Source organism: Equus przewalskii, chromosome 16 (genome assembly GCF_037783145.1).
Source record: "Equus przewalskii isolate Varuska chromosome 16, EquPr2, whole genome shotgun sequence".
Taxonomy (NCBI): domain Eukaryota; kingdom Metazoa; phylum Chordata; class Mammalia; order Perissodactyla; family Equidae; genus Equus; species Equus przewalskii.
Genome location: NC_091846.1, coordinates 10,907,162 through 10,931,944, shown reverse-complemented (window position 1 = coordinate 10,931,944; position 24,783 = coordinate 10,907,162). Strand labels below are relative to the sequence as shown.

The following is a 24,783-nucleotide window of genomic DNA, read 5'->3' as shown; positions in this document are numbered from 1 at the left end:
TCATTTAAATGTATAATCTTAGAAAAAGCAATCATATTTTCCTAGTAGACAATGCTACTTACAGTTCTCCTAAATTTTTTAATGAAGAAAATGTCTTCTCTGGAACAAAATCAATTTGATTTCTAGGCAGAAACCTGTAAGACATGGTGAGAGTCAGCACTGTTGGTTTGTGTCTGCTGAAATAACCAGTTCTCACTGGGAGACGCCATTGATCTGAGCGTGATTCAATGAGCCTCCTTTGAAGGCTAAAACAGAGGCATGTTCTGCTGTGGAGCAAAAGGCAGGAGTGTCTCTCCGAGGACAGCCACACGTTCTCTCCAGGAAGTGCCACTATAAATAATTTGAGTTGCTGAGTGTGGTCTATAAAATTGCACTTGGTTTGGATTCTGATTGTTTTCGAAAGTGTTTCTTTCCCAATATACACACATGTAATGTCAACTTTGGACCTTGTTAATGATTTTCAGAGAAGGTTTTGAGAGGACGCTTGTTTAATGCATGTTCCTTAGAAGAAGGCCAGCAAGAGCAAAGCTTGAACCAACCCCAGAGCAGTTTCTGGGGCCACAAGCCAATTTTAAATTTGGTGAGGGGACAGTGGTTTTACATTTCCTTGGTCTAGAAATGGAATCCTCCAAGACGAATGGCAAAAAGAGGGGCCAGCAGCTAACTGCCTTACGGAGGTCTTAACAAATAAGATAATGAGCATGAAAGTGACTCAAAAGCTACATGGAGCGATAAACTAGAAGGCGCTGATGTAGCTTGTTTAGTTTTCCAGTCTCCTTTCTCATTTATCTATGAGAAAAAGAATAAACTTGCATCTCCTAAATGAGAAAGTCTCTTTTCACATTAAATTTGCTAATCCACAATCTGATTGGTAAATAGCCCCATCTCTCAGTTTGTTGGAGAAAAGTAGTTAGACCACTACAAATGGATATACTCTGATTTTTCTTTTCCAACCACCCATCCAACCAGAGAACATTACTAACTGCTCACTATGTATGGAAAACTATGATTAAAACAAAAGCAAAATTCTTGTGTTTTTAAGCTTACCAGCCAAATGTGCCAATTAACCAATCTATCTGCCTTCCCACCTCCATAAAAAAGGTAACCAGCAGTCACACTCTTTGGCCAATCAGAATACATTAGGTGCTCTTCCCTTTAGAATAAAAGTATTATTTTTTTTAGAGAGAGGGACATCAAGTGATAAGTGTCATTGGCAGAACAGCTAATTGTTGTGTAGCTGAGCACTTTCACATGCATTATCTCATTTCCTTGGTGATCATGTGATTAGGTACCAGTTGAGCAGAGAGAATGCACAGAAATGATGATTGCCCTCAAAGAAGGAGACCAGCTGGAAACTTAACTGGCAGCTACACGTAAGGCGTGGCCCCACCATCAAAATCAATAAATTCATGTGTGCATTTTCTAGTACTGCAGTTTCAGACCGAGGCTATGAACAAGACACTACTTTAAAATTCCTTATCGATGTTTTCTTTTGATTCCTAAATCTCTTGAGTTTCCCCTCATTTACTGAAGTCCCTGTATACTTACAGCACCGTGAGTGAGTTGCACGACAGGAAGGTGGAATTCGTAAGATATTTTATTCCATTGCCTTCCAAATCCCTAAAAAGGCATGGAGGAAAAATATTTTTAGTGTTTTTGCACAAATCATAGGTCTAGAGGCATTTTTTTTAATCACCACAACAGTTCTGAACTTTATTTTTACTTCATTCCAATTTATTTTTAGTTCATTCTAATTTTTATGCTTCCCTTCTAATTTTTGAAGAGTTAGTATAATTAACATTGCGCTTCTTTTCCCCTTCCATTTAATGGTAGAACTTAATAAAATTGAGGGACAGGGCAGCCCCACATTTAGTGAGTGTCTCTGTGTTCCGGATACCATGCTATTAATTATGAGACTGCCGCCGTGATACTGTAACTCCCAGGTATTGGGCTTTTACACTATCAGGTGCTGTTCTGAGAGCACAGCACAGCACTCCTGCTAAATTGGAGTTACTACCCCCTCAATTTAACCTACAAGGAATCTGAGGCTCTTGGAAATTCACTTTTATTCTGGTCACACAGCTAGTAAGTGGTGGAACTGAACTTCTAACTCAGCTCTGTCTGAATCTATAGCCTAGACGCTAAGCCGTGGTGTCATAGATCATTATCTTCTCACGTTCCCCCAACATCAGGGAGATATTTTTGTCTCCATGTTGCTGAAGGAGAAAGTCAGGCCAAAGTTATCTTCCAAATACTGAATGTAGAGTCAGGGTACGCATCCCCATCTGCGTGAGGGAAAGCGACCGCTCTTTCTACCACGTCTCGGTGGCGTTGATGCTGAGCGCAGCGCTGCTCAGAGTGTGGCTGGGACCTGGGATGGGGCCTCAGTGTCACCTCGGAACTTATGAGAAAGGCAGATTCTCGGGCTCCACCCAGACCTATTGAATCATAAACTCCATGGTTGAGGTCCAGCCATCTGCCTTAAGTCTTTGCGTTGTTTACGATGCACGTTGATGCTCAAGAAGCACTGGTGGGGAGATTACATTCTGCCAGGTGACGCCTCAGGACAGTGGCATCCCACACACTCAGGGAACGCCTTCCGGAACACTCTGACATTAGCGATTCCAGCAGTGCCAAGGAATGAGTGAGACTCGACTTTTCTGGCAAGTCTCCTGACTTCTTTTTATAGTCGGCTTCCTACAAGCTTCCCCATATATGACAATAGCTATTCTGCTGCCTCTGAGCCTTTCTCACGTTCACACCAAAATCACCAATCCTTTTGTCACTTCCTTTTACATCCTATTTTAAAGTCATCTTGGAGGTCTTGTAGGAACTCAATATTTTTTTCACTCTTAAAATACAGTGATTAAAAAATAATAAATACTGTACTCTTTTGAAAGTCCAAATATCGTTAAATAGAATGGGGAAAATGTTTTTACATCTAGTAAGTATAAAACTTTGGAATTGTGAGCCATAGTCCTACTCGATAGCAAGTGGGGGAGGAGAAGCCCAGCCAGGGCAGGTTTCTTCTGCCTCTAAGCTGGGGCAATGGGCTGTGACCTCTCAGCTCTCTGTCCTCTTAGCTTAAAGGCCCTTTCGCATTTGTGATGAGGCAATCTCGCTACCTTTATATTTTCACCGGGTGTCTATTTTTTTCCCTTTGTGTTTGTGGAAGCCTAGAGTGAAAATGAGTATCCTAGGAACCCAGGGCTGCGGTGTGGTTCCCGACCTCTCTGCGGCTGATGCCCATTCTGGGCAGGGGGAGGGCAGGCTGGGGCTCTGAACTTTTCCTGTTTCTTTCCCACTGTGAGTGTGTACCTGTTTAGTTTCTAAGTATTCTTGTCACCTAGTCTTAACGAGTTTTATTCTTATGTTTTTCGGACCATTATTTCCTTCTTGAACAGTGGCACCCTTATATGAAACTTCTATTGCCTTAAAAGCCTTTTGATAACAGGTATATAAGCACATACAAAAAAGTGAAAGTCAGTAAGTGAACACAAAGCCACCTAATAGTGTTATAAGCAGTAATTTTGAGGCGAGTCTAGAAAGGATTAAAGTTGAAGCACTAAACTTTCATCATTTTATGGGTATGATGAGAAGAGGTCTGGGGGATGATGATACAGCTAAGATTTTCACAGGGCAGGAGATCGCCGCCTGTGACAGTCCTCCCTGTCTCAGGGGACTGTGAAGGTGAACACACCAAGCAATGGAAGGTAGTGGTGGTGAGGTCATGAAGTAACTTGAATGAATGTTTTAAACATGTTTTGGTTAAAAACTAACAAGGAGTGGAAATGATTTACATATCCATTTAACAAGGGTTTGTTGAGCACCTGGCATGTGCTGATCATTGTGCCAATGCTGGGGTATAACATCACAAGGTAGGTTTCTGTCCTCATTGAATTTAGAGAAGGTAGGGGACAAACAAGTAAACCAAGGGTTCTGAGAGGATAGTATGGAGAGATAGATGTGCCGTGTAGAAAGTGGGTGGTGTGGTAGAAGTCCGTTCGTGATGTATTGGGAGCACAGAGGCAGCCACTGGAACTGGTTGGTGCATCAGGGATGGCCTCCTGGAGGCGGTGTTTAAGCTGACTTTTGAATGAAATGTTGGAGTTAGCCAAAAGAATAAAGGAGTAAGACTTTTCAAGTTGAAGGAACAACATGTGCTCAGGGAAGTGATGGTAGGAGCAGTAGTTTGGTGATCTGGAAGGAAGATGTGTGAAGAGGAGGGGCGGGAAAGAGACTAGATGGAATGAGGGATATAAAATGAGGGGTTTTGGGTGCTCAAGGGGGGAGTTTGAACTTTACCCTCACACTTGTGGGAATTCTCAAAAGATTTTTAAACCAGGAAGTAAAATGATGAGATTTCAGTTTAGGAAAGAAGATCAGAGGTGGGCTTTTTATGTAATTGTGAACTAACTTCAGGGCTAGTTTCCTTAATCTGGGCAAATAAAAAATTAGCTCCCAAATGCATACTCACATCCAGTTGAGTTGAGGCATTTGGGCACACATCTGCTTGGGAAGGGCTTCTAAGTGGTTATTAACCATAGACCTGTATGTGAAGAAGATACTAATTAGGAACAAGATAATACACCACTTTAAACTATTTCCACAATTGGAAACTTGCATGCTAAAGTCGAAACATTAGGATGAAGAATATAAATATAACTACCTCTTCAAAATGGTCTCTAGATATGTGTATGGCACAGATAAGGGAACAGATATCAAAGAAACTATAAATGCACGAGTATGATATATAACCTAGGAATAAATATTAAACAGTTTAATTTTATGAGATGGAACAAAAATATATATTGGGTAATAATTTTGAAGTTCATGGTAATTTTCCTCGTAAACTTCAAATCCGTAATCATTTCCAGCATCATACATCCAAAGTTTCTTCTTAAAGGAAACATTAATCATTTAAAATATTCAAGGGCCACATTGAGAACTGATTAAATCTAAGAAGTGATAGTAGGAAGCATTTGGGGAAAGAAAACAACTCATAAGCATGTTAACCTGCATGATTAATTTATGATATTGTGGTCCCTCTTGAAAAATGGAAAAATAATGATGCAATACTATCAACTGTAAGGGAACAAAACAATCTCCTGCTGATAAATCATTCCAGTGCTTAATAAACAGTAAAAATGTAACAGCTCTGTTGATAGGACAAAGATTTTGGGAATTTTCATGACTTTTGCTGGGAAAAGGCACATTTTCCTCTGTTAAAAATGTAGTTGAAGAGGCCAGCCCCAAGGCATAGTGGTTAAGTTTGGCACATTCCACCACGGTGGCCCAGGTTTGCAGGTTTGGATCCCGGGCAGGGACCTACACCACTCGTCAGCCACGCTGTGGCAGTGACCCACATATAAAGTAGAGGAAGATTGGCATAGATCTTAGCTCAGGGCTAATCTTCAGCCAAAAATAAATAAATGTAGTTGGAGCTGCACTCCTGGGAGAGTCTAATAGATTTAAGTGTAGTTAGGAGATAAAAATGAGTACTATCTTTGTTCAACCACTGCAAATAAAAACATACTCTAGGATTAAAGGGAATTAAAGGAGATCCAAAAGAAATCAACTGGTAGACTTGAAATATACCATGAACCATGGCTAGGAAGTAACAACAGTAATTATGGCTGGAAATACAGAAAAGGTTTTGATCAATAAAAATTTTTGTGGGCTTGATTTTTTTAAAGCCCTTTTAGTAAGTTAGTGTAGGTGTCATTGCAATTTAGAGACAGATTTATTGAAAGGTGGATGAATACTTACAGGAAAAACAAGGAATTTAATCCAGTAAACAACCGCTGTGAAATGCTGGTTATTGGATTGTCATCTAGAATTCTGACAAAAAACATCACAACCAATTTCAGTGTTAGAGACATTTGTGAAATAAAACCAAGGAAAAAGAAAAGGCCCATGATGATGCTGCCTCCCCCATACCCCCCACCTGCTCTCCTCCTTCATGTCCTTCCACGTGTGGCTCAGATCTCTCTTCCCAAGAGCCTTTCCTTCACCCTGTGGTTGGAGCAGCTCTTTCCTCCAAATTCCCGCAATCCCCACCCCAGCACTTATCAAGTCCATCCTGATTGTATTCTCTCCCTGCACCCACCTCCCACTGGACTTAAAGACCCAAGTTACATCTTTCATCTCTGGGGACCTGGGTCCAGTGCAAGCTACACTTATTGACTGGCTGAATATGGGTTCCATAAGGGCTTTCACCCACTGATTAACAGAATGAAGAAGGAACAAAAAAAACATTTTTAGGAAATCACAAACGGTTCTTTGATCTTATGGTGTTTAAATGATGTCTTTATTAAGGTCTGTACAAACAAACTCATTTGGAGCTTTGAGGGAGAAAGAGTGAAAATGTTTATATATTCAAATCACTATTTTTAAATATAAATGAGATTTTCCTAAAAAAAGTTAGACCAAGAGGAAATAGCCCTTCCTTTCTCTTGTTGCCTTTGAAGCCAGGTACCATTTCCTCTCACTCTCAGAGGTCCCTTAGGGTAGGATTTGGAGAAGGCAGCTACAGTGGGCACCTCCTACATGCCAGGCACTCTGTGTGTGGCACTTTGTGCTATGTGACTTAATCCTCACAACATTGCTCTTGAAAAGGAATTATGATTATAGCTTACAGATGGGGAAAAGGAAGCTTAAGAAGATTAAGAAAGTTCCCTGGAACATTAAACATAGGGCCATGGCATGCACAAGGGTGTGGATGGAGCTGAAGCCCTGGCTTTCTGCACTAGACCAGGCTGACCTACAGAAAGTGGGCAAATTGGCAGAGGGCCTTCTGACTGCCCCTCGTTCATTTTCCTGATGAGAACACAGACACCATGTGAGACTCCTTGGGATGAAGCTGGTGGCCTAGAAACTGGTGAAACACCACAAGCTGCCATATTTTCAGACTTTTCTGTAAGTGCTCTGGGCATCAAGAAAGTCCTTAACTTGCTTACTTCCGAGGTCAGTGGTTTTCAACAGAGGGCAATTTTTCTCCCCAAAGGACATTTGGGAATTTGGGGGGCATTTTTGTTTGCAACAATTCTGGGAGCGAGTACTACTGGCTTCTAGTGGGGTAGAGGACACAGATGCTGCTAAACGTCCTAAAATACACAAGGCATACTCCCTCCTTCCCCCATCAAAGAATTGTCTAGGCCAAAATGCCAACAGAACTGAGGTTGAGAATTCCTGCTGTAGGGGAACACTGGATGGATGGATGGCTTAGCACGCCTACCACTGGGCTCAGAAGGCCACCTGAAAACGTGTAGCATGGATTTCTTTTCACACAACTACCGTTTGGCATGCCATTGTCTGAACTGCTTGGGTAAAGTGCTCGAGATTATGTGAGAATCAGAAAAATAAGTATAATAAACAAGATAAATAGATGGAAACTGTGAGCATTGATGTCTATCATTAAGGCTGTGATCCTTTACCGGGGAGGGAAAAATCAGAATACTTACAGCCATGTTAGCTGATGTAAGTCTTTGAATACTCCAGGTCTGAGAGTTGTAATGCAGTTGTGGTTGAGATATCTAAATATAACATGATGAGTCAATTAGGCAAATGCAGTACTCCATTTTACTCACATATAATTAGACTAGGAGCCGCTGATGATGTTGTGAACTATGCACATCTGTTTTGGAAAGCGCTCTACTGGTGAGCAGAGGGGGAAAAATCAAGGAACAGCCATGGGATCCAGAGGACCACAGCCTAGTGAGCGGCACAGCAGGGCCAGGCCCAGGAAAGCGGCTGAAAACAGTGTTGGGATATTATGGTATGTTTGAGTATAAGAGCAGAATAAATACACGGAGCAACTTTTGCTTTTGTCCTTTTTGGTTACAGCCTTAATAGACGAGCATCTTATGAAAGTACATAGGTAAGTTAGCAAGTGTTAGAAAAAATAAAATACTGTGGACATGACCCAAGCTGGAAAAGACAGGGTGAGGGCAGCCTTTGTATCTGTCTTCTGGTAAAACTAGGAATCTTTTACTACTTTCAATATAATAACTAACATAAGTAGTTGGTGATAACCTATTCCTTTCGTTTCTCTACAACCAAGTCAAGCCTTAAAAAAAAGCACTGTTCTACCTTTTTAATCTTTACTTAAAATTGTATTCATAATATAATTATAAAGAAGTTACTTACAATATTTGCAGATTATGTAATCCAAAAAATGCTTTCCTGGATATGTGTCTAATACAATTGTGCTGAAGATACCTGGTAGGAATAAGATAGAAGAATCATGTGATTATGGTTTATGTACTTTATCAGGGTGTTGAATGTGCACTCCACTTTTTTCACCTGAAGACAATTTGTGAAACTGGCTTATAAATTACCAAGTCTCATTCCCATGTTGGGAGGCAGAGGCATTGCTAGTGAGGGATAATTGGACCCAGCCTATGCATGCTGTCGCCATAGCACCCAAGCAGTGAGATTGGGGCATCTCTGATTTCTACCAGCGAACTCTGATGTGATGTTTCTGAGGAAGGAACTAGTCTTGTTGCTGCAAACTGAAACTATGGTGGCCTTCCTGTTCTGACTTGCAGGGGTTGCTCACCATGTGAGACTAGCCGCTCTCTCACTGCTGAGCTGTCTTATATTTCAGCCCAGAGTTCTACCTTCTCATTGCTCTTCATTCTATTCCCATGAAAAAGGGAGAGGGCAAGTCTTATTCTTTTCTACGTCAAGATGCAGAGCGAGAAGCACAAGACAGGTTAGAGTTAGTGAGGTGCTCAAAGTCACAAATGGCATCAACAGTTGAACTGGAGCTGGTATACCAACTTCAGCTCACAGGATCATGACGTACTTAACCTCTGACACGATTTAGCAATATGGAATATAGTACTGATCTGATAATAGCACTGTTGGGAGTATCTAAGTAAATAATTTCCATTTCCTGTTCTCATTATACAGTGGGAGGTTAGCCCTTCTGAATTCATATTTCCTAAAGGCCTTTTTAGGGACAAGAACTATCCACACCAATAATAGTAACTAACGACTAAATAGTGTTCTTTTTTAAGGCTTTTGTTTGGCAAGCATTTGATATATGTTGAGAGTTTCTTTTTTTTAATGCTTTCTTTGGTGAGAAAGATTGGCCCTGAGCTAACATCTGTTGCCAATCTTCCTCTTTTTTTTTTTCTCCCAAAAGCCCCAGTACGTAGTAATATATATCCTTGTTGTAAGTCATTCTAGTTCTCCCATGTGGGACGCTGCCACAGCATGGCTTGATGAGCGGTGTGTAGGTCCGCGCCCAGGATCTGACCTGGCGAACCCTGGGCCACCAAAGCAGAGCACATGAACTTAACCACTCAGCCTGAATGGCCTCCATATCTCTTAATTTGACTTGATTTAGTTCCTAAAATATTACACAACACTTTCTTAACTGTTATGTTACTTTCCTGCAAAACTATTGGTAGAACGTGTGCTCTGTCAGCATCTGGCTGTACTCTGAATTTTGTTATACTACAGCTATTCCCTAGCAGAGCTTCCCATTTGGGTCATGAATGTGCTCCAGTTGTGCCAGAATATTGATGCTCTCAGCCCTCCAGGTAGCCAGGCAAGGCTGAGGTCAGCTGCCAATGGTTATCAGCAAACCCATTTTTTACCCCAAGTGTTGAACAAATATTGTCATTTTCTCTGTGTATCACCATGTGGAAAAAGTTGATACTGCAGGATACATGAAATTACATCCATAGTGATGCGCAAAGCATTAATTTCAATCCTACAAAGTAAACTTGAAGCCCAGTGTGACCTTGTGACATTCCAAATCCCCTCCCCCTGCACCATGTCTATGAGAAGATGTTTCACGTTGCAGCATAAATTCTGCTTTTGGTTTAAAGTTCTGCTATGAATAGAATGAACCTATATAGATCAATATCTGTTTTAGCATTTTCAGAGCCGTTAGAGTGATGTAATGAAAGTTAATATGATGAATTATGTTACAATAGCAAGTGAAAATAGAAAAAGCGTAAGTATATTGAAGTTCCTCTTAAATATAAAATTTACTACCTAACTAGAGCTATTTACATTTTTTTCAAGATAACTAATTCAAAATGTGCAATGCACATTTTATCTATGTGTTGTCAATCTAGAAGAGACAAGTGAAGTCATAAATTATGAATTTGACCTTGTGCTTTTGATCTGTGTGACTCACTCGATGTGTACAGTCTATCTGCCTTCACTGACATGAGTTAAGACTCCAACTCCTTAAATAATAAACAGCCTTTAGTCTTCTACTTAGTCAGCTTGCTGGCACCCCATAGAGAACTAGCATCCCAAGTCGCTCATCTCAGATTTAGGCTGCTGAATTTTAACTTGATCCTCTAGCATCCGCTTTCTTCTTTGCAGAATAGTAGCTTGGTGAATATGAGTGAAAATTCGGAAACATGACAATTTGGCAAGTGGTGTCCTCTTTGTATTCAGAGCTGAGATATGAGCCCATTTTGTATACTTTACATTGAATGGCTTTTCTAAGAACAACTTACTGGTTCATGAATTCCTGCTGTTTCAGCTGTCAGGACTTTTCAAGCAGAAACGCCAGGAATTTATGTACCTGAAACTAAAGCAAATAAATGCTTTAATGACATGCATGTTTATAGGCTATTTTTTGATGTAACATTTTGTATTCATGAGCCAGGCAGACTCTTTGAATTACATTTTGTTGCCAATGATTGCATTAAACAAGAACTCAGTTTAAGAAGAAATTCCTAATTTATACAAGGTTTATGTTACAATGAGGAGGAGAACCGCTGTTGGTTTCCTTGGTAGCAGAGATAAAGTATTATGGTCAATCTCATAAATTATATTTTACTTCTCTTAAATTGCTTTCCCCCAATGGTAGAAAGGCTTGATATTTTAAAAGATTATTAAAATGAATAAACCGATCTATAGTAAAGGCATTCAGATAAGTTGAGCAACATTTATTTATCTGGCAATTAAAATTTCATTTTGATTTAAAAATTTATTTTTCTAGTTGTCTAAATGAGCTCAACTCCACTGTGTTTATATTTAGAGCATTCCAGACCAGAGAGTCACTTAACATTAAATACAATGGTCTCTTAAAATATAGCCCAATACAAGTTAAACTTACATATTGACTTTATTACCTCAATACAATCTAAAACACATATTCGTGCATGTCTTTTCCCTGGTCAAAAAGAAGAAAACCTAGATTCTTTAGCCTGCCATTCAATTGTGACTCAATGACCTCTCCAGCGTATGTTCCATCAGTTCCTCTGGAAACTCTTTCTTTAGACAGACTGCTCTGTCACTCTCTTCTCAATATCTTTTGAGTGTTTCTTCTTACATTTCTTTGTTCTTCCTGCTCAAGAAGCTCCCCACCTTCTCTTTAGTCCAGTGTGTTAGTCCTACACATCATTCCTTCAACAAATACTCAATGATTCTCATATATGTTTCAACATATGCAACAGTGAGGGGGGCTGCTGGTGGTGGTGGTGGTACATGGTACTACAGAATAACCAGAAGGACCGTCCAACTCAAAAGGAGGAATAAACTGATAAATAGTACAGTGGTCAATGGGAGGTTTCTTCAAAATTCAAGGATGAATGCAGGTGGAGGGGTCACAAAAATTGGATCATAGTTGAAAGAATGACCTAGGTCATTTTCAAAACTCAGATAGTGAAGAATATTATGGGAAATAGAAATGTATTTCTAGTTATATTTTAGAGACAAGAAAATGTTAAGGAAAGGCCAAACCTGCTGTATGGGACTTGTTTTATAATGTTGTGAAATAATATAAAAATGTAAATTCTCAACTCCTACATTGTTTTTATCTTCTCATTCAAATAAGATGATCTCAGGACTGAAGTGAATAGAAAGGATATGCAGTAGGGCAGTTAAAGCCCAAGATGGTAGAACAGGTTAATCGGAATGAGTTAAAGCCATATGGTTTGGATAATTTCTTCTAACAATTGAGAAACACCAAAAATGAGAACTCGGAGTCAGGATCAATGACTGAGGAATCTGAAGGAGGGAAGACAGCTGGAAGATTAAAGATGGCAAATGCAGTTTTGATTTTTCAAAAACGGAAGAAGTAGATTTCACAAGCTATAGTTGGAGAGCTCAATGCTGGTTCTGGGTGACATCATAGGACAGGCTACTAGAATGCTGCTTTGTGAACACCTCGAAGAAAGTGAACAAGGCAGTTCACAAGAAACCAGGCATGTCAGACCTACTTGATTTTCTTTTTTGAAAGACTGATCAGACAAAAACATGTGGTTGACATCGCATATATGCATACCAGGCATCGATCTAGTGGTTTTATGATGTTTTTATGGACAAAATAAAGCATGATATATGTTATCTGAAGGATGATGAAAAGATCTGGAAAGATGGTTTGGCACTGCCTTCTTCAATATTTTACTCCATGACTTGAGTGAAGAAGGTTCATTTTTTTTTTTTTTCCCCAGATGACACAATGCTGAGAGGAATAGCGAACGTGTTGGATGATCCAAAAAGATCTTTACAGTCTGGTAAGAAAAGCTGAATCTAACAGGATGAAACTGAATAGGGATAAATTTGAGGATCCACAACCAGCTCTCAAGTGCTTGGTGCACAAGTACAGGATGGAGAAGCCATGACTTAGCAGTAGCGCATATGGCATGAGATAGGAATTTTAGAGGCATGAGCACTAGGAGTTAAAGCTATGAAGTAGCCACCAAAAGAGCAAATGTAACCTTGGGGCACATGAGTTTAGAAAGGAAGTGTTGCCATCTTCCCCAAGTTCTGCCTTCGCTGTGTCACACTGATAATATCACGTTTATTCTAGATACTGCATGTAAGGAAAATATAAGTGAACGTATGTAGAGTCGTGTGACAAGAATGATGAACAGATTTAAAACCAGGCCCATTGGGGAAGAATTTAAGGATTTGAGGCTGCTTGGAAAAGAGACTTTTAGTGGGGTGCAGGGTGATAGCCAGCTTTAAACACCTGAAGAGTTATGTAGAAGATTAGTTGGTTGTGTTCTGATTGGTCTCATGGGGGTAAATCAAAGAATGATGGGGAGCTTTAGAGATCCCTGGGGCAGTAGTAGAGTTATCTGATGGGACAAAATTTACTAGCATATTGTTTGAAATTCCATACCCTCAGCACCTCCTAATTCCCCTCCTGTTTTATTTTTCTCCATAGTCCTAATCACTATCTAACATACTATGTATTTTTGATTTGTTCTCTATCTTCCTCCATTGGAAGCTAAACTCCATGAGGAGAGGGCTTTTCATAAGTGTTGTTCACTCAGTATCCTCAGTGCCTGGCACCTCATAGGCATCAATGAATATCTGTTGAAAGAAGGAATGAACATGTGTGTTTTGCTAGCTTATGCCTTCCTGATGTCTGTTACCAAGAGTTCTAGGATTGTTAATCTAGCTCTTTCCTTCCTCTGACACCTTTTCCTTGAGATGGTTTGGGTTTTGCTACTTTGGCTATTTGGGCTATTATAATGCAGAATTGGGAAGCAAAAGGTAGGAGTAGAAGGACAGGAGAGACAATAGCTTGGCTGAGGCTGGGGGAGATTTTTCTGGAAGTTTAAAGTGGCAAGAGGAGCTGAAGAGTGTGAAGAAAGGGAATGGGAAGAAAGGAGAGTTAAGGAAGGACTGCTGAGTATATGACCTGCTTTAGGATATCTGAGCAATGCTTGTAAAGAACTTGAGTTACTATTTTCAAATTGAAGTTTGGTTACTGGATGTTTTCATCAACAGTAACAATATATACATATTTTTTTGGTGAGGAAGATTATCCCTGAGCTAACATCTGTGCCAATCTTCCTCTACTTTATATGTGGGATGCTGCCACAGCATGGCTTAATGAGTGGAGTGTGGGTGCATGCCCAGGATTCCAACCAGCGAACCCCAGGCCACTGAAGCAGAGTATGCAAACTTAACTGCTTTGCCACTGGGCCAGCCCAACTGTAACAATATTTTGAGGCTGGACCATGTGGGTATGCTTCCAAAGGATCATTGTCAGAGGTTCAGCTTTGAGGCCAAGCTATAATATTTGTTAGCTAGCTGACTTTGGGCAAAAAACCTCTTTTCTCCAAGGGTGGGTTTCCTCATTCCTGAAAGGGATCTAACGATGTCTACCCTACTTTGCCGACTTTGAGGATCAAAGTCCAAGTGAGAATTCCACATGTTGGAATTCTTTGTAAACTTTAAAAAGTTATATACAAATGTAAGCAATTCTGTTTTATCCCCTGTGCTGTACCTTGCATATTATAGACACTTAATGAATGCTTCCCGGCGAGAGTCTTATAATCTCTTTTCTCTTAGTCTCTGGGAGAATCAAATTGTCTGGAAAGCATCAAAAAGCAGCTTGCATCGGGAGAACACCTGCTGAATGGTATTCAGGTTATGATGTGGTACCTAAGTTTTCTCAGACAAAGTAGAATTAAACATTTACTCGGACAAGTTTCCAGCTGATCTGGGCAATGAAGATTAATTCCTACTGGGAAAAATTGGGGACTAAATTGTTGAAGTTAGTGCTTTCATATTCTTTGCTTCAGTAGGCTAGTAGACACCATGAGAGGTAAATATTGACATAGAGCAAAGCTATGGATTAGCGGTTCAGGGAAGGACTTGGCATGTGAAGTCTAATTTTTATTCTCTTTGCTTGATCCTCTAGTGACCCCTCTGCCTCCTCATAAGTCGGCTTTCCCCAAATCAGGGGGCAAAAGGTATAGAAGGGAGTTCTGCATGGGGCAGGACAGTATGTACTGGCAGACGACTCAAATACATGCCAGAACAATTTATTTCCACATCTAGGTTTCTGGTTATTGTAAAATAAACACTGTATTGAGCATCAGAGGATATGGACTCTTCTTCTGGCTCTTCCACTAAATAGTTGTAGAATATAGGTAAATCATTTAACCGTTGCAAACTTTAGTTACCTCGTGAATAATGAGACAATTTAATTAGAAATTCATAAAACTTCTATGACTCTAGATAATAGAGTTTAAACAGCTACTCTAAAACATGAATCTTTTTCCTTCCTTTCTGCCAGTGCAATTTTATTTTTCCTCCCTGGAGCATTATTCAGGAAGTGAAAGGATAATATTGACTCAGAGAATGAATAAGTTGTGATTCTAGGAATTTCCAGTAAGACTAGAAGCAGTATAGTTAGGATTTCTTCTCTAGACGAGTCTGGAAACCCAGAACCAACACATAGCTACTCCTATGTGACAATAACAACATGACCACGTGCTCCAAGATGGAGCGGAAGGTCCTTTCTGCAGATGGGATTTACAGAGCCTATAATCAAACCCCGGTTCACGAACTAGTGGACTACCCGACTAGTGGACTTCCTCCAGTGACTTCCTTTCTTGCATAAAAGAATCTGTCTATAAATTCGTGAACAATACAGAATTGTTGGTGGCATTTCAAACATGTGTTTGTCTAGTATCAGCAAAGAATCAGATTATTTTTATTCCTAGATTTTTAACGTATTTTAGATTTCTAGAAACTTTATTCTTTGTGCTGAGCGCTGAAGGATAAAACAGTAAGATGATGGTACCGCCAAAGGGCCTCACAGCATTACCTTACCAGTTTTTTAATCTAGTCTAATGACCATCTTGGCAAGCGTAGAATCTTCATCTCTCCATTATCCCAGTGACAGGGCTCAGAGGGACTGGCCACAGTAACCAAACTCACAATAGGGTAACTATTCTCAATTTCTTTATTTAAATAGGAGGTATCCCATTCCACGGACAGAAATGTTCTTGTTCCGTATCCAAGGTAACTTCCCAAATACTTTAGTATGAATAATTTGGGAAGTTAATATAGTCATCATAAAGCCGCTTGGTGAACAGGGAATCAAAGCAAAGGGAATCTCCATCTTGATATGGAAGAGCATCAAAAGATAGCTCACGCAAGTTGTGGTGGAGATCACCAATCCATCCAGTTCTCCACTAGAGACTCTCTCTAGGGACTTTATCCCCCAGACCCTGATTTTCTTTCTTGGACGATGCTGGAAGCATTGTTCCTCACTGGCTACCATTTCTTCACTGCTTACTATGACCCATTTATTAAACTTTTCTTTCCTCAGATAGGCTAATACCACTGATTTCACTACCATCAGGTTTTTGCTCCTATTATTCTGGGAGACAGTCCCCATCCTATCACTAAGTGTTTTAAATGATCTGATAGTTCCTGTCTATGCTAACACTCTTCTTCCACGGTAAAAAGTGCATCTAGCGCCTCTGAATCCGCAACGTCATTTCCCAAAACATGTTGAGTAAAAGCATGGAACTATGTACTTTCTTATTGAGATGCTTCATCTCAACTCCAATTTAACTCTAAAACAATTTTAAATAAAATCTGTTCAGCTACTTTAAATTACAAAATGGAAAGATAATATGGAATGGAAAGACAAATGGAAAGAAAATACTTTTCAATGCTTTATTTTCTAATCTTAATTACATTTTGAAAAATAAATTTAATGATAAAGGTAATCAACTTTATGTTTCATTTTACTTTTAGGTCAAAAACATCTTAAACAAAACATTACAAAGATTTTCCCATAGAAGTACTGTTAATAGCTACTTACATCTTTTTAAGTTCTGTGTATTTGACGAAAACTTTATTTGGAAGACTGCGAATTTTGTTTTTCTTGAGAGACCTAAAATAACACGTAAAGCAGACTTCATTATGGATTTTATGATGAACCAAACTCTCCTCTAGAAGTGGCCTGCTTGAGAAGAGAACGTTTGATGGTGCTCCATGCCACTTCACACACATTTGAAAGTGATTGCCGTAACTGAAAACTTTCTCATGTGAGGAGAAAAAGTCCACAACTCCAAATTAAAGCAATTTGAAAATATCTGATAAGTTTATCCAGTTAGTAAAATAGACTGGAAAGTCTACAGTGATTTAAATTTTTCTTGTACTCTCTGGGTAATTTAACGAAACACAACAAACAAAACCAAAAAGCAATGAAAATCCTAACCAAATTATGTGTGCCCAAATTGTGAAACGACTGCAAATTCCTGAGGCTCTCAAAACATTTATTCAAAGTCCAGAAAGACTTGCATGATTACGAGACAGCTAGTTTAATGGATCTTTTATATCTTGCAGTCTTGGACAAATTACTATTAAAAACGAGATAGAATAAGTGAGTGCTCCTCGGTTTTTTAAGTTTTTCTTTTAATTTTATAGTATTGGCATATTAGTATTAATACGTAAATCAGAAAGAAAATGAAAATAAGAGCTCCAGACAACAGAGATTTGTGAGCTAAAGGATAACCCGGCTAATCTAATATACAGAGTTTAAAACATTTTCTCCTTGGAGAAGCAGCATGCAGAATTCTCTGATGGCTGGTGGTTTTAAAGAGAATTTCTAGTTTAGTATACAAGCAACGTAAAACAGAACAAAGAGAGATTAGATTAGATTACACAGTTTTCATGTGACTTTAGGGGCAAATATCACCAAGAATTGAATTCTACTCACAGTAATGTCACATTGCTGGAGATCGTTGGCACGGACTTCAAGCCAGCATTTACACATTCCAACTCAGTTTCTTTGCAGTCACAGCGTTGTGGATACTGGTTTAGAACTAGGGGGCAAAAAAGAGTAAGATTTCACTAGGAAAAAAATCCTTTTCTTTAGTTATGAGTTTATCTCTAATAACTGACATTGTCCTCTTTTCATGAATGTGTAACATTCACATCTTGCTGAATGAACTAATTCAGGCCCATAATAAAAGCAAGTCAGAGTTCTCTCAGTCGAATATAGACTAATGTGGTGTTCATCAGTTTCAGAGGCATTTAACAAGTGATTAGAATGAAACCATAGAAATGTTTAAATGGCATAGAAGCATATAGTGAAACAAGATTAAGTTCTCAACTCAAAACATTAGTACGATTGAGTAAGTCTTTAATGGGTATAATTGAGTCAATTCAATTTAATTGAGTGGCACAATGAGATTGCTCAATAAATGCTTGTTGATTAAAATTAAATTCAATTATTTTCCCCTTTCAAATTTCTCTTAGAGCTGTGAGAAGAGTTACACATAGGTTCTGCCATAGCCACAATTGTGCCTTATTAAAATCAACCAACTCAGAGAATCTCTCATTTTGGTTCTTTGTTTTTCGTTACTGTGAAGTTAAAGTGAAAGGTGAAAGTCGTAGAGAAGCTATTAAGCTCAGAAAACCAAAGATCCACCTTTCGTCATTCAGCATTCATCTATAAGCATTCAGAGGAAAGAAAAAGGCTTCAGAATTTACTCTGAAGAAACTTACAGAATTATTAAGATAATGGTATATAAAGAAGTGAGAAATCCATGGAGAAACCAGGCCAAGTTGGTCCATGGAACAATCACTTTGTCTGTGTTTGTGTGTGTGTGTGACAGAGAGAGAGAGGGAGAGAGAGGAGGGGAGGATATTTATGGAGTGTTTGATTTTGCCTCTGATCCTGTGGGCATTTGTTTTGATGGAGCTAAGAAAATGAGAGTTATTTTTAAAATTTTATATTTATTATTGTTTATTTAAACCTGATAATGAGTTCTTTCAATTGATCTACTTCTTTTAAATCACTTTTATCCAAACTTTATTTTTAAAATCAATTTCACTGAATTTTAGTAAATTCAACAAACTTTTTATTGAGTACCTCCTTAATTTAAAAGATGCATTCTAGTGTATAAAGTTTTGGAAAATATTGTATGTTGTTTATAGGTTTATGCTAATTAGCTCAGCTTCCTAAAGATAACTTCAGAATGTTTACTTTAATGTTTATTGACATTAAAAATAGTGGTTATGCTATTAGATTGAAAATCCATGGTTGGAAACTCTTATTAATAAAAGAGTTCCATATGGTCTAAGCTGGGCCTGTTGCCTAAACCAGAAATGTGATCATGACTCTCGACCCTTCCTCATCTGCAAGCTGGTCACACCCCAAGCCCTGTGGATTGTTCTTCTGAAATGCTTCTTGCATCTCTCTCTACCTCGCTGTTCCCAATGGTATCTTCTAGGCTCAGATTCTTAGTATTAATTAGTCTGGAGCATTGCAAGAAACATAATAATCAGTATCTCTCTCACCATTCTTTTTCCTCAACCTTGACAAGGTTGACATTTGGATCATTCTCAGCCGCATCCTTGGCTTCTACTCACTAGATGCCAGTGGCAACCCACCCCCTCCACTTGTGACAACCAAAAGTGTCTCCAGGTATTGCCAAATGTTCTCTGGGGCTAAAGTTGTTCCAGGTTGAGAGCCACTGTTCTAGTCCACTCTCTACAATTCTGATGGAAGAATCATTCTCACATACACGTCTCATTATGTGCTTCTTCCTCTTCATTAAAAGAAAATAAGCCCACAACTTCAGTGATTGCCTATTGTGTACAGCAGTGATCTCAACAGGGGGATGTGTACAAGAAGGTCCATTGTGGTTTAGGAAGAAAATATTAGACAGTTATATTTATTTTTAATCTTTTTAATTCTAATTTTTATAGATGATGTACTTGTGTATAATAAGGTATATAATAAGTGTTAATTATAAACTGGTATCATAAAGTACATACTATACTATTAGTATAGTATTTAATATATGTATTATAAACATACATTATATATACATACTAATGTGTGTATGTAATTATACATACACCTACATAATTATGTCTAGACACAATTCAATCCACAGGATACAGGCCAAATGCCAAAGTGTGTGCCCCAAATCCTTTATGGGCTGGCCCCTACCTTTCTAGGATCAGCTCCTGCTCCTCTGCCTCAGGCATTCAGACCATCGTGAGAGGCATCATGAAGTACCCCTTGCACCTTCCTACCCCAGCGTTTTGCTGTTCTTGCTCCTTGCTCATCCTGTTACCTCTTACTCTTCCTTCCATCTAAGGACTTCCAAGTCCCTCTCAATGTCATCTTCTCTGGTTGTTCCCCATCCCTAGCTTTAGGTTCTCTTGTGCAAAGATCATTCCTCCAGTTTAGCACTAACATTGCATCATTCCTGCTTCTATAAGGATCTGTCTTTCCTGCAACAGTGTGAGGTGTTTCTTGGTTGGGGCCACATCTTAGTTATCATTGTACTCTCAGAGCCTAACGTAAGGGCTGGAAAGTAGTTGATGCTCGATATCTTTATTGAAGAAAGTAATTAAAGGGAATAAGAATTTTGTTATTCATCACAATTATTCTATAACTATATATTCTTGCAATCATAGGTTAATACAAAAAATGAGCATGAAGGGAGCATGTTTTCTCCTTTATAGTTTTTTAGTTCCCTGGGCAGACAATACAGCAGTTGACTACTGAAATACATTGAAGTGAAGTTGAAATCCTAAAGGGAAGTTATCACACTACCCATATAAATCCATGCACCACAAATCATGTTGCTCGCAAAGCTGATACTGAGTCTTTGAACCAATACCACTTACAGCACTCCTGTGTTAATGCCACATTATTAGCATTTCCATGGACTGTGCCAAATATAGTCGCCCATCCACTAGTGTCTCCTGTGAAATGGTGATGAATATGTGTCAGTTATTCTATAAATCAAATATCAAATTACAAAACAAAAGTATAAAAATTTGATAATGAAATCAATTAAAAATTTTTTAAGTAAAAGAATGATAACATTGATGGTAAGGGAGAAAAAGCTACACAAACATCTGGAGTTTTTCCCTTTTTTGCAATTACAAATATTTCAAATGTATATTTCATAAAATATATAATGGAAATAGCTAATTATTTTATATTCATATATCCATCTTGAAAAATATCACCTATTTCTAATGATGACATTTTAAATGTTTTGTCTTAAGTTTGAGGTCCTTAGAAGAAAATAAAGTCTAAATTTTATTTTGGCAAATGCATACTGCTACATATGTATATATAGATATATACTTGATAGATGTAACAAGTTCTCATAAAATTTATGTCACCTGGCTTTTTTAATAAAACAAAAACAAAGTTCCTTTTCATAAAGGCTGTCTAGTCCTATTGAGAGAAATAATATTTCTCAGTTTGTCAAAGGATATGATCTTTTTATTTCCCAAATTTCCTTCTCTTTTTTTGTGATAAAATTATTTTCTTTCAAAAAGGACCTGATTTTGCAGTATCATTACTTTAGCAGATGCTATTAAAACAATAAGATACGCATTACAGTGTGTGATTGTGAAGTTCATACAAATAGAAAAGTAAATTTAAATAGTTGCCCACAGGTTTCTCTGATCCCTACAATCTTTAATTTATTTCTATTTCTCATTAATACCCTCAATAATTTTTTAAATGATTCTATTTGATGCCTTTACGTGAATTATTTAATTTGTGTTCAGACATCCTCTTGAGGTAGATAAACACGCGTGGTCTCTGTTTCCCATACAGTGAAGAGAAAAATGTCAAGAATTTGAGCCACTTGCCATCAGCATCCAGAGAGCTGCTCCCCTCACTGAGCACTGATTGAGTGCCTCCTATGTACCCTACTGTTCTAGGCTCTGGTGACTTCAAAACAAATAAGACACAAATAAAACTCTTCTCCAGGAGTTCATGTCTAGTGAGAGAAGTACAGTGAAAAGACAAGGCAGTTCTTAGTACAGTCATACAGGTACATCCAGGGTGCCATGGCAACAGAGAGAAGGAGTGCTTGTCCTAGACTGGTGTACAGCTTCAGAGTGGGGAAGCGTGGCCGAGGAAGCCAGGCTTCTCAGGTGACCGGGGCACACCTGACCTGCAACCTAAAGGTTGAGTAGGAGTGATCCACAGGAGTGAGGGCAGAAGGTTCCATCAGAGGGAAGCATGCACGAGTACCCAGGGGCAGGAGAGCAGAGTCTAGAGACAGATGCCCAGCATTCCTGGACTTTGCTGTCTCGCTTTGACTGTTAGTTGGGCAGTGCCAAGGAGTGGCAGTTCTGTGGTAGAAAACACACAGGATTCTTTCAGATTCAGGAGGTCTGGGTTCTAGTGTCTATTCTGTGACTAACTAGACATGTCAACCTCTCTAGGCATCAGTTTCTTCGAGAAAAAAAATACACAGGTTAGATCAGACAATATATACAGTCCCGATGTGCAGACCTAAATTGGCCTGGCAGATCCTTCGTCATCTGGCCTCTGCTTACCTCTTCACCTCCTATATCCTTGTTCACTCTGCTCAAGCCATCCTGGCTTTTTTGTCCCACAAACACATTGTCTTGTTCCATTCAGCCTCAAGGCCTTGGCACATGCTGTTTGCTTTGCCTGGAACTCTGTTCCTCCAGAATATTTCACGGTTTCTTTCTTCTTTCCACTTGGTTCTCAGTTCAAATGTCATGAGCTCAGAGAGATTTTTCTCTGGTTATGTCCTTAAAATAGCCCTCCCTCCAAGTCAATTTCTATCCCATTATCCTGTTATATACACTTCATGACATTTATCACTCTCTAACATTATTTAGCTTATTTACATACAGGCTTATTGTCCTCCTTGTTCACATTGTCCATGTGAACGAACGCCTAATCTCCCTTGAGCCTGCTGTATCTGGATAATTCGGAGAGCGATGGCACATAGTGGGCACTCAACATGGGTCTTTTCAATGGATTAACTCTCTGGGCAGGCCCATTCACACTTCATGGATATTCTTGCAGCTGAACCAAACTACCACGCCATAAAGAGGTAGTCACAGGAAGCTATTTAAAATTAAAATATAAGTATCTAAGTAGATTTTAAAATATAATTTCAATTTTTATCAAATATGACATCTTATAATACTATATTTCTGATTTAAGCAGCCTCTATACATGAAAATTCAGGTAATTACCAGAAATAAATTGGGGAGTAATTATTTGTGTTACAGAAAGATTCCCTATAGAATACCAAATATTTTCTTCCATTACAATTATTATTCCATCATTACAGTTCATTACAATTATTATTCGATCCACCCACAGTTTGGGGGCGTTCACACGCATGTGGAGCTGAGCGGGAGGACTTACCACAGTTCTCCTCGTCAGCACCGTTCCCGCAGTCATTCATGCCATCACAGTGAAAAGCTCGTGGTAAGCACTTGGTAAGATTCCCACAAGGAAAATATCCTTTTTGGCACAAAGGAGTGATTGTACTGCCATCAGTGAGTACATAATCTATGTAAAAGAGGGGATAAAAATCTTATGTAACAGAAAGAAAGGGTTCATATGGCCAAAGTCTTTTTATGTTATCTCATTTAATTTTCACAAGAACCCTATGAGTTGAGTTTGTCGGGTGATATTCTTATTGCAAAATTTTTATGAACAATATTCTTCATTATAACATTTTAATCAATCGCAGTCATACCTAACACCAGCTATCCCAAGAGTGGAATCAAGGCTCATTTTGAATTCACTGCAGGAAGGCAATAGGAAACAAAACCAAAGCAGTTATTCTGCTTTTGTGTGAAATCAAAAACTTGTTCACTCCTGGAAACAGAAAGGTAAAACTATGAGCTGACAGGATCTTGTGGATGGATTTATTTACTTATTAATCCTTTACAAGAGGATTTGAGGTGACTTACAATACAAGTATATCGTATACGAAAAGGACAGTTTAAAAGCGAGAAAGAAATTCAGAACCACATTCGAATTAGGAAAGACATTACTACATAATAATATCTCACACTCGCTGAGCTTACTGTGTGCTTTGCACAGTGGTTTGTCTCAATTGATTAATAGATTAATTGCTAGAGCAGCCTCTGGCGTGGGTGATATCATCCACCATGTTTCAGGGAGTTAAATGCAGTCATCCATCTGGAAAGTCACAGAGCTGGATTTGGGTCATCCCCCTGACTCCAGAGGCCCATCTTAACCAACGTGCTATGAGGATATAGCTGAATCAGAAACCTGCCTTTCAAGGAGCCTAAGTCCTCTATGAGGACAAATTAAAAATAGTCTTCTTGTGCAGGGAACATAAAAGGAGATGAATGAGAGTTGAGCAACTGCTGGGCAGAAAGGAAATATAATGAACATTTACTGTATCTCTGGATAGGATGACCAAAAAAATTCCAGAGACATTTTTTCATTTTTGAAAGGGTGCTTTCTGGAAAACTAAGAGATGTGTTCTTTGTAAATAGTCTAGTAAAATTGTGGAAGTCGTATGTTTTTTAAAAGGGAGCGCGAGATGAAACTTCACAGAAATTGATTAGGAGAGTATAGACTCAGACATGGCTATAGTTCATTCTGATGAATTGAAGAGAGCAAGGGATGTTGTCAGTGTTCCTAACCATGCCACTGAAGGTTGGCGTCATGGCTAGGAATTTCCTTGGGTTGGTGGTATGATGCTTGTTGATAGAGCAGAAGGTTAGAGAATACATCTTCATGGAGCATCACCTACTTTGTGCTGGGGGTTTCCTAGTTAGTTTATTTAATCTTAATAGCAATTTTGTGTTGTTATTATTATTTCTATGTAGAGATTAGGAAAAGAAGACTAAGAACATGAAAGCACTTCTACTCTGGTTCCTGAGAAAATGCCCTTGCGAGGTCTGGGCCCTCCAAGCAAATGCTGCCTCATGGCGAGATGTCCTCCCACCAGACTGGTCCAGGCTCTCCTAAGGTAGGTGAAGTCTGCTGGAGTCATTGTTTAACAAGTAATTCCACTTGTTTTAGGGCAGGAGTTTGAGTTTAGGCACTAAAGCTATGTCAGAGTTACAAGTGCTTGTTAAACTTTTAGCGATATTAGAAAGAATGTAGATTATTTGTTTTAGTCCTTTAGTCATCATGGCCCTCAAGATCCAGCAAACACATGAAAGAGTAGGCTCAGGCCCTTTCTTGGGGACAGCCGGATGGAACAGTGCACCCTCTCCCTTGAAGCTGCTGCGGCTGCATCTGCT

The 24,783-nt window shown here is 39.0% G+C and overlaps 1 protein-coding gene across 3 annotated transcripts in view; it reads right to left on the bottom strand.

Moving 5' to 3' along the window:
- The window catches only part of RXFP2 (relaxin family peptide receptor 2), a 58,147-nt gene that overhangs the window by 18,828 nt on the left and 14,536 nt on the right, over positions 1-24,783 (bottom strand). For 2 of the 3 annotated variants that reach the window (XM_008517707.2, XM_070578743.1), the window contains exons 2-11: positions 22,919-23,065; positions 20,389-20,466; positions 17,459-17,564; positions 16,559-16,630; positions 8,149-8,220; positions 7,464-7,535; positions 5,770-5,841; positions 4,478-4,549; positions 1,549-1,620; positions 63-134 (exon numbers count right to left, since the gene is read on the bottom strand). In XM_008517707.2, coding sequence (XP_008515929.1) covers positions 63-134; positions 1,549-1,620; positions 4,478-4,549; positions 5,770-5,841; positions 7,464-7,535; positions 8,149-8,220; positions 16,559-16,630; positions 17,459-17,564; positions 20,389-20,466; positions 22,919-23,065 — 835 coding nt within the window. The remainder of the gene's footprint in view (positions 1-62; positions 135-1,548; positions 1,621-4,477; positions 4,550-5,769; positions 5,842-7,463; positions 7,536-8,148; positions 8,221-16,558; positions 16,631-17,458; positions 17,565-20,388; positions 20,467-22,918; positions 23,066-24,783) is intronic. The other variant, XM_008517712.2, reaches the window with a different exon arrangement.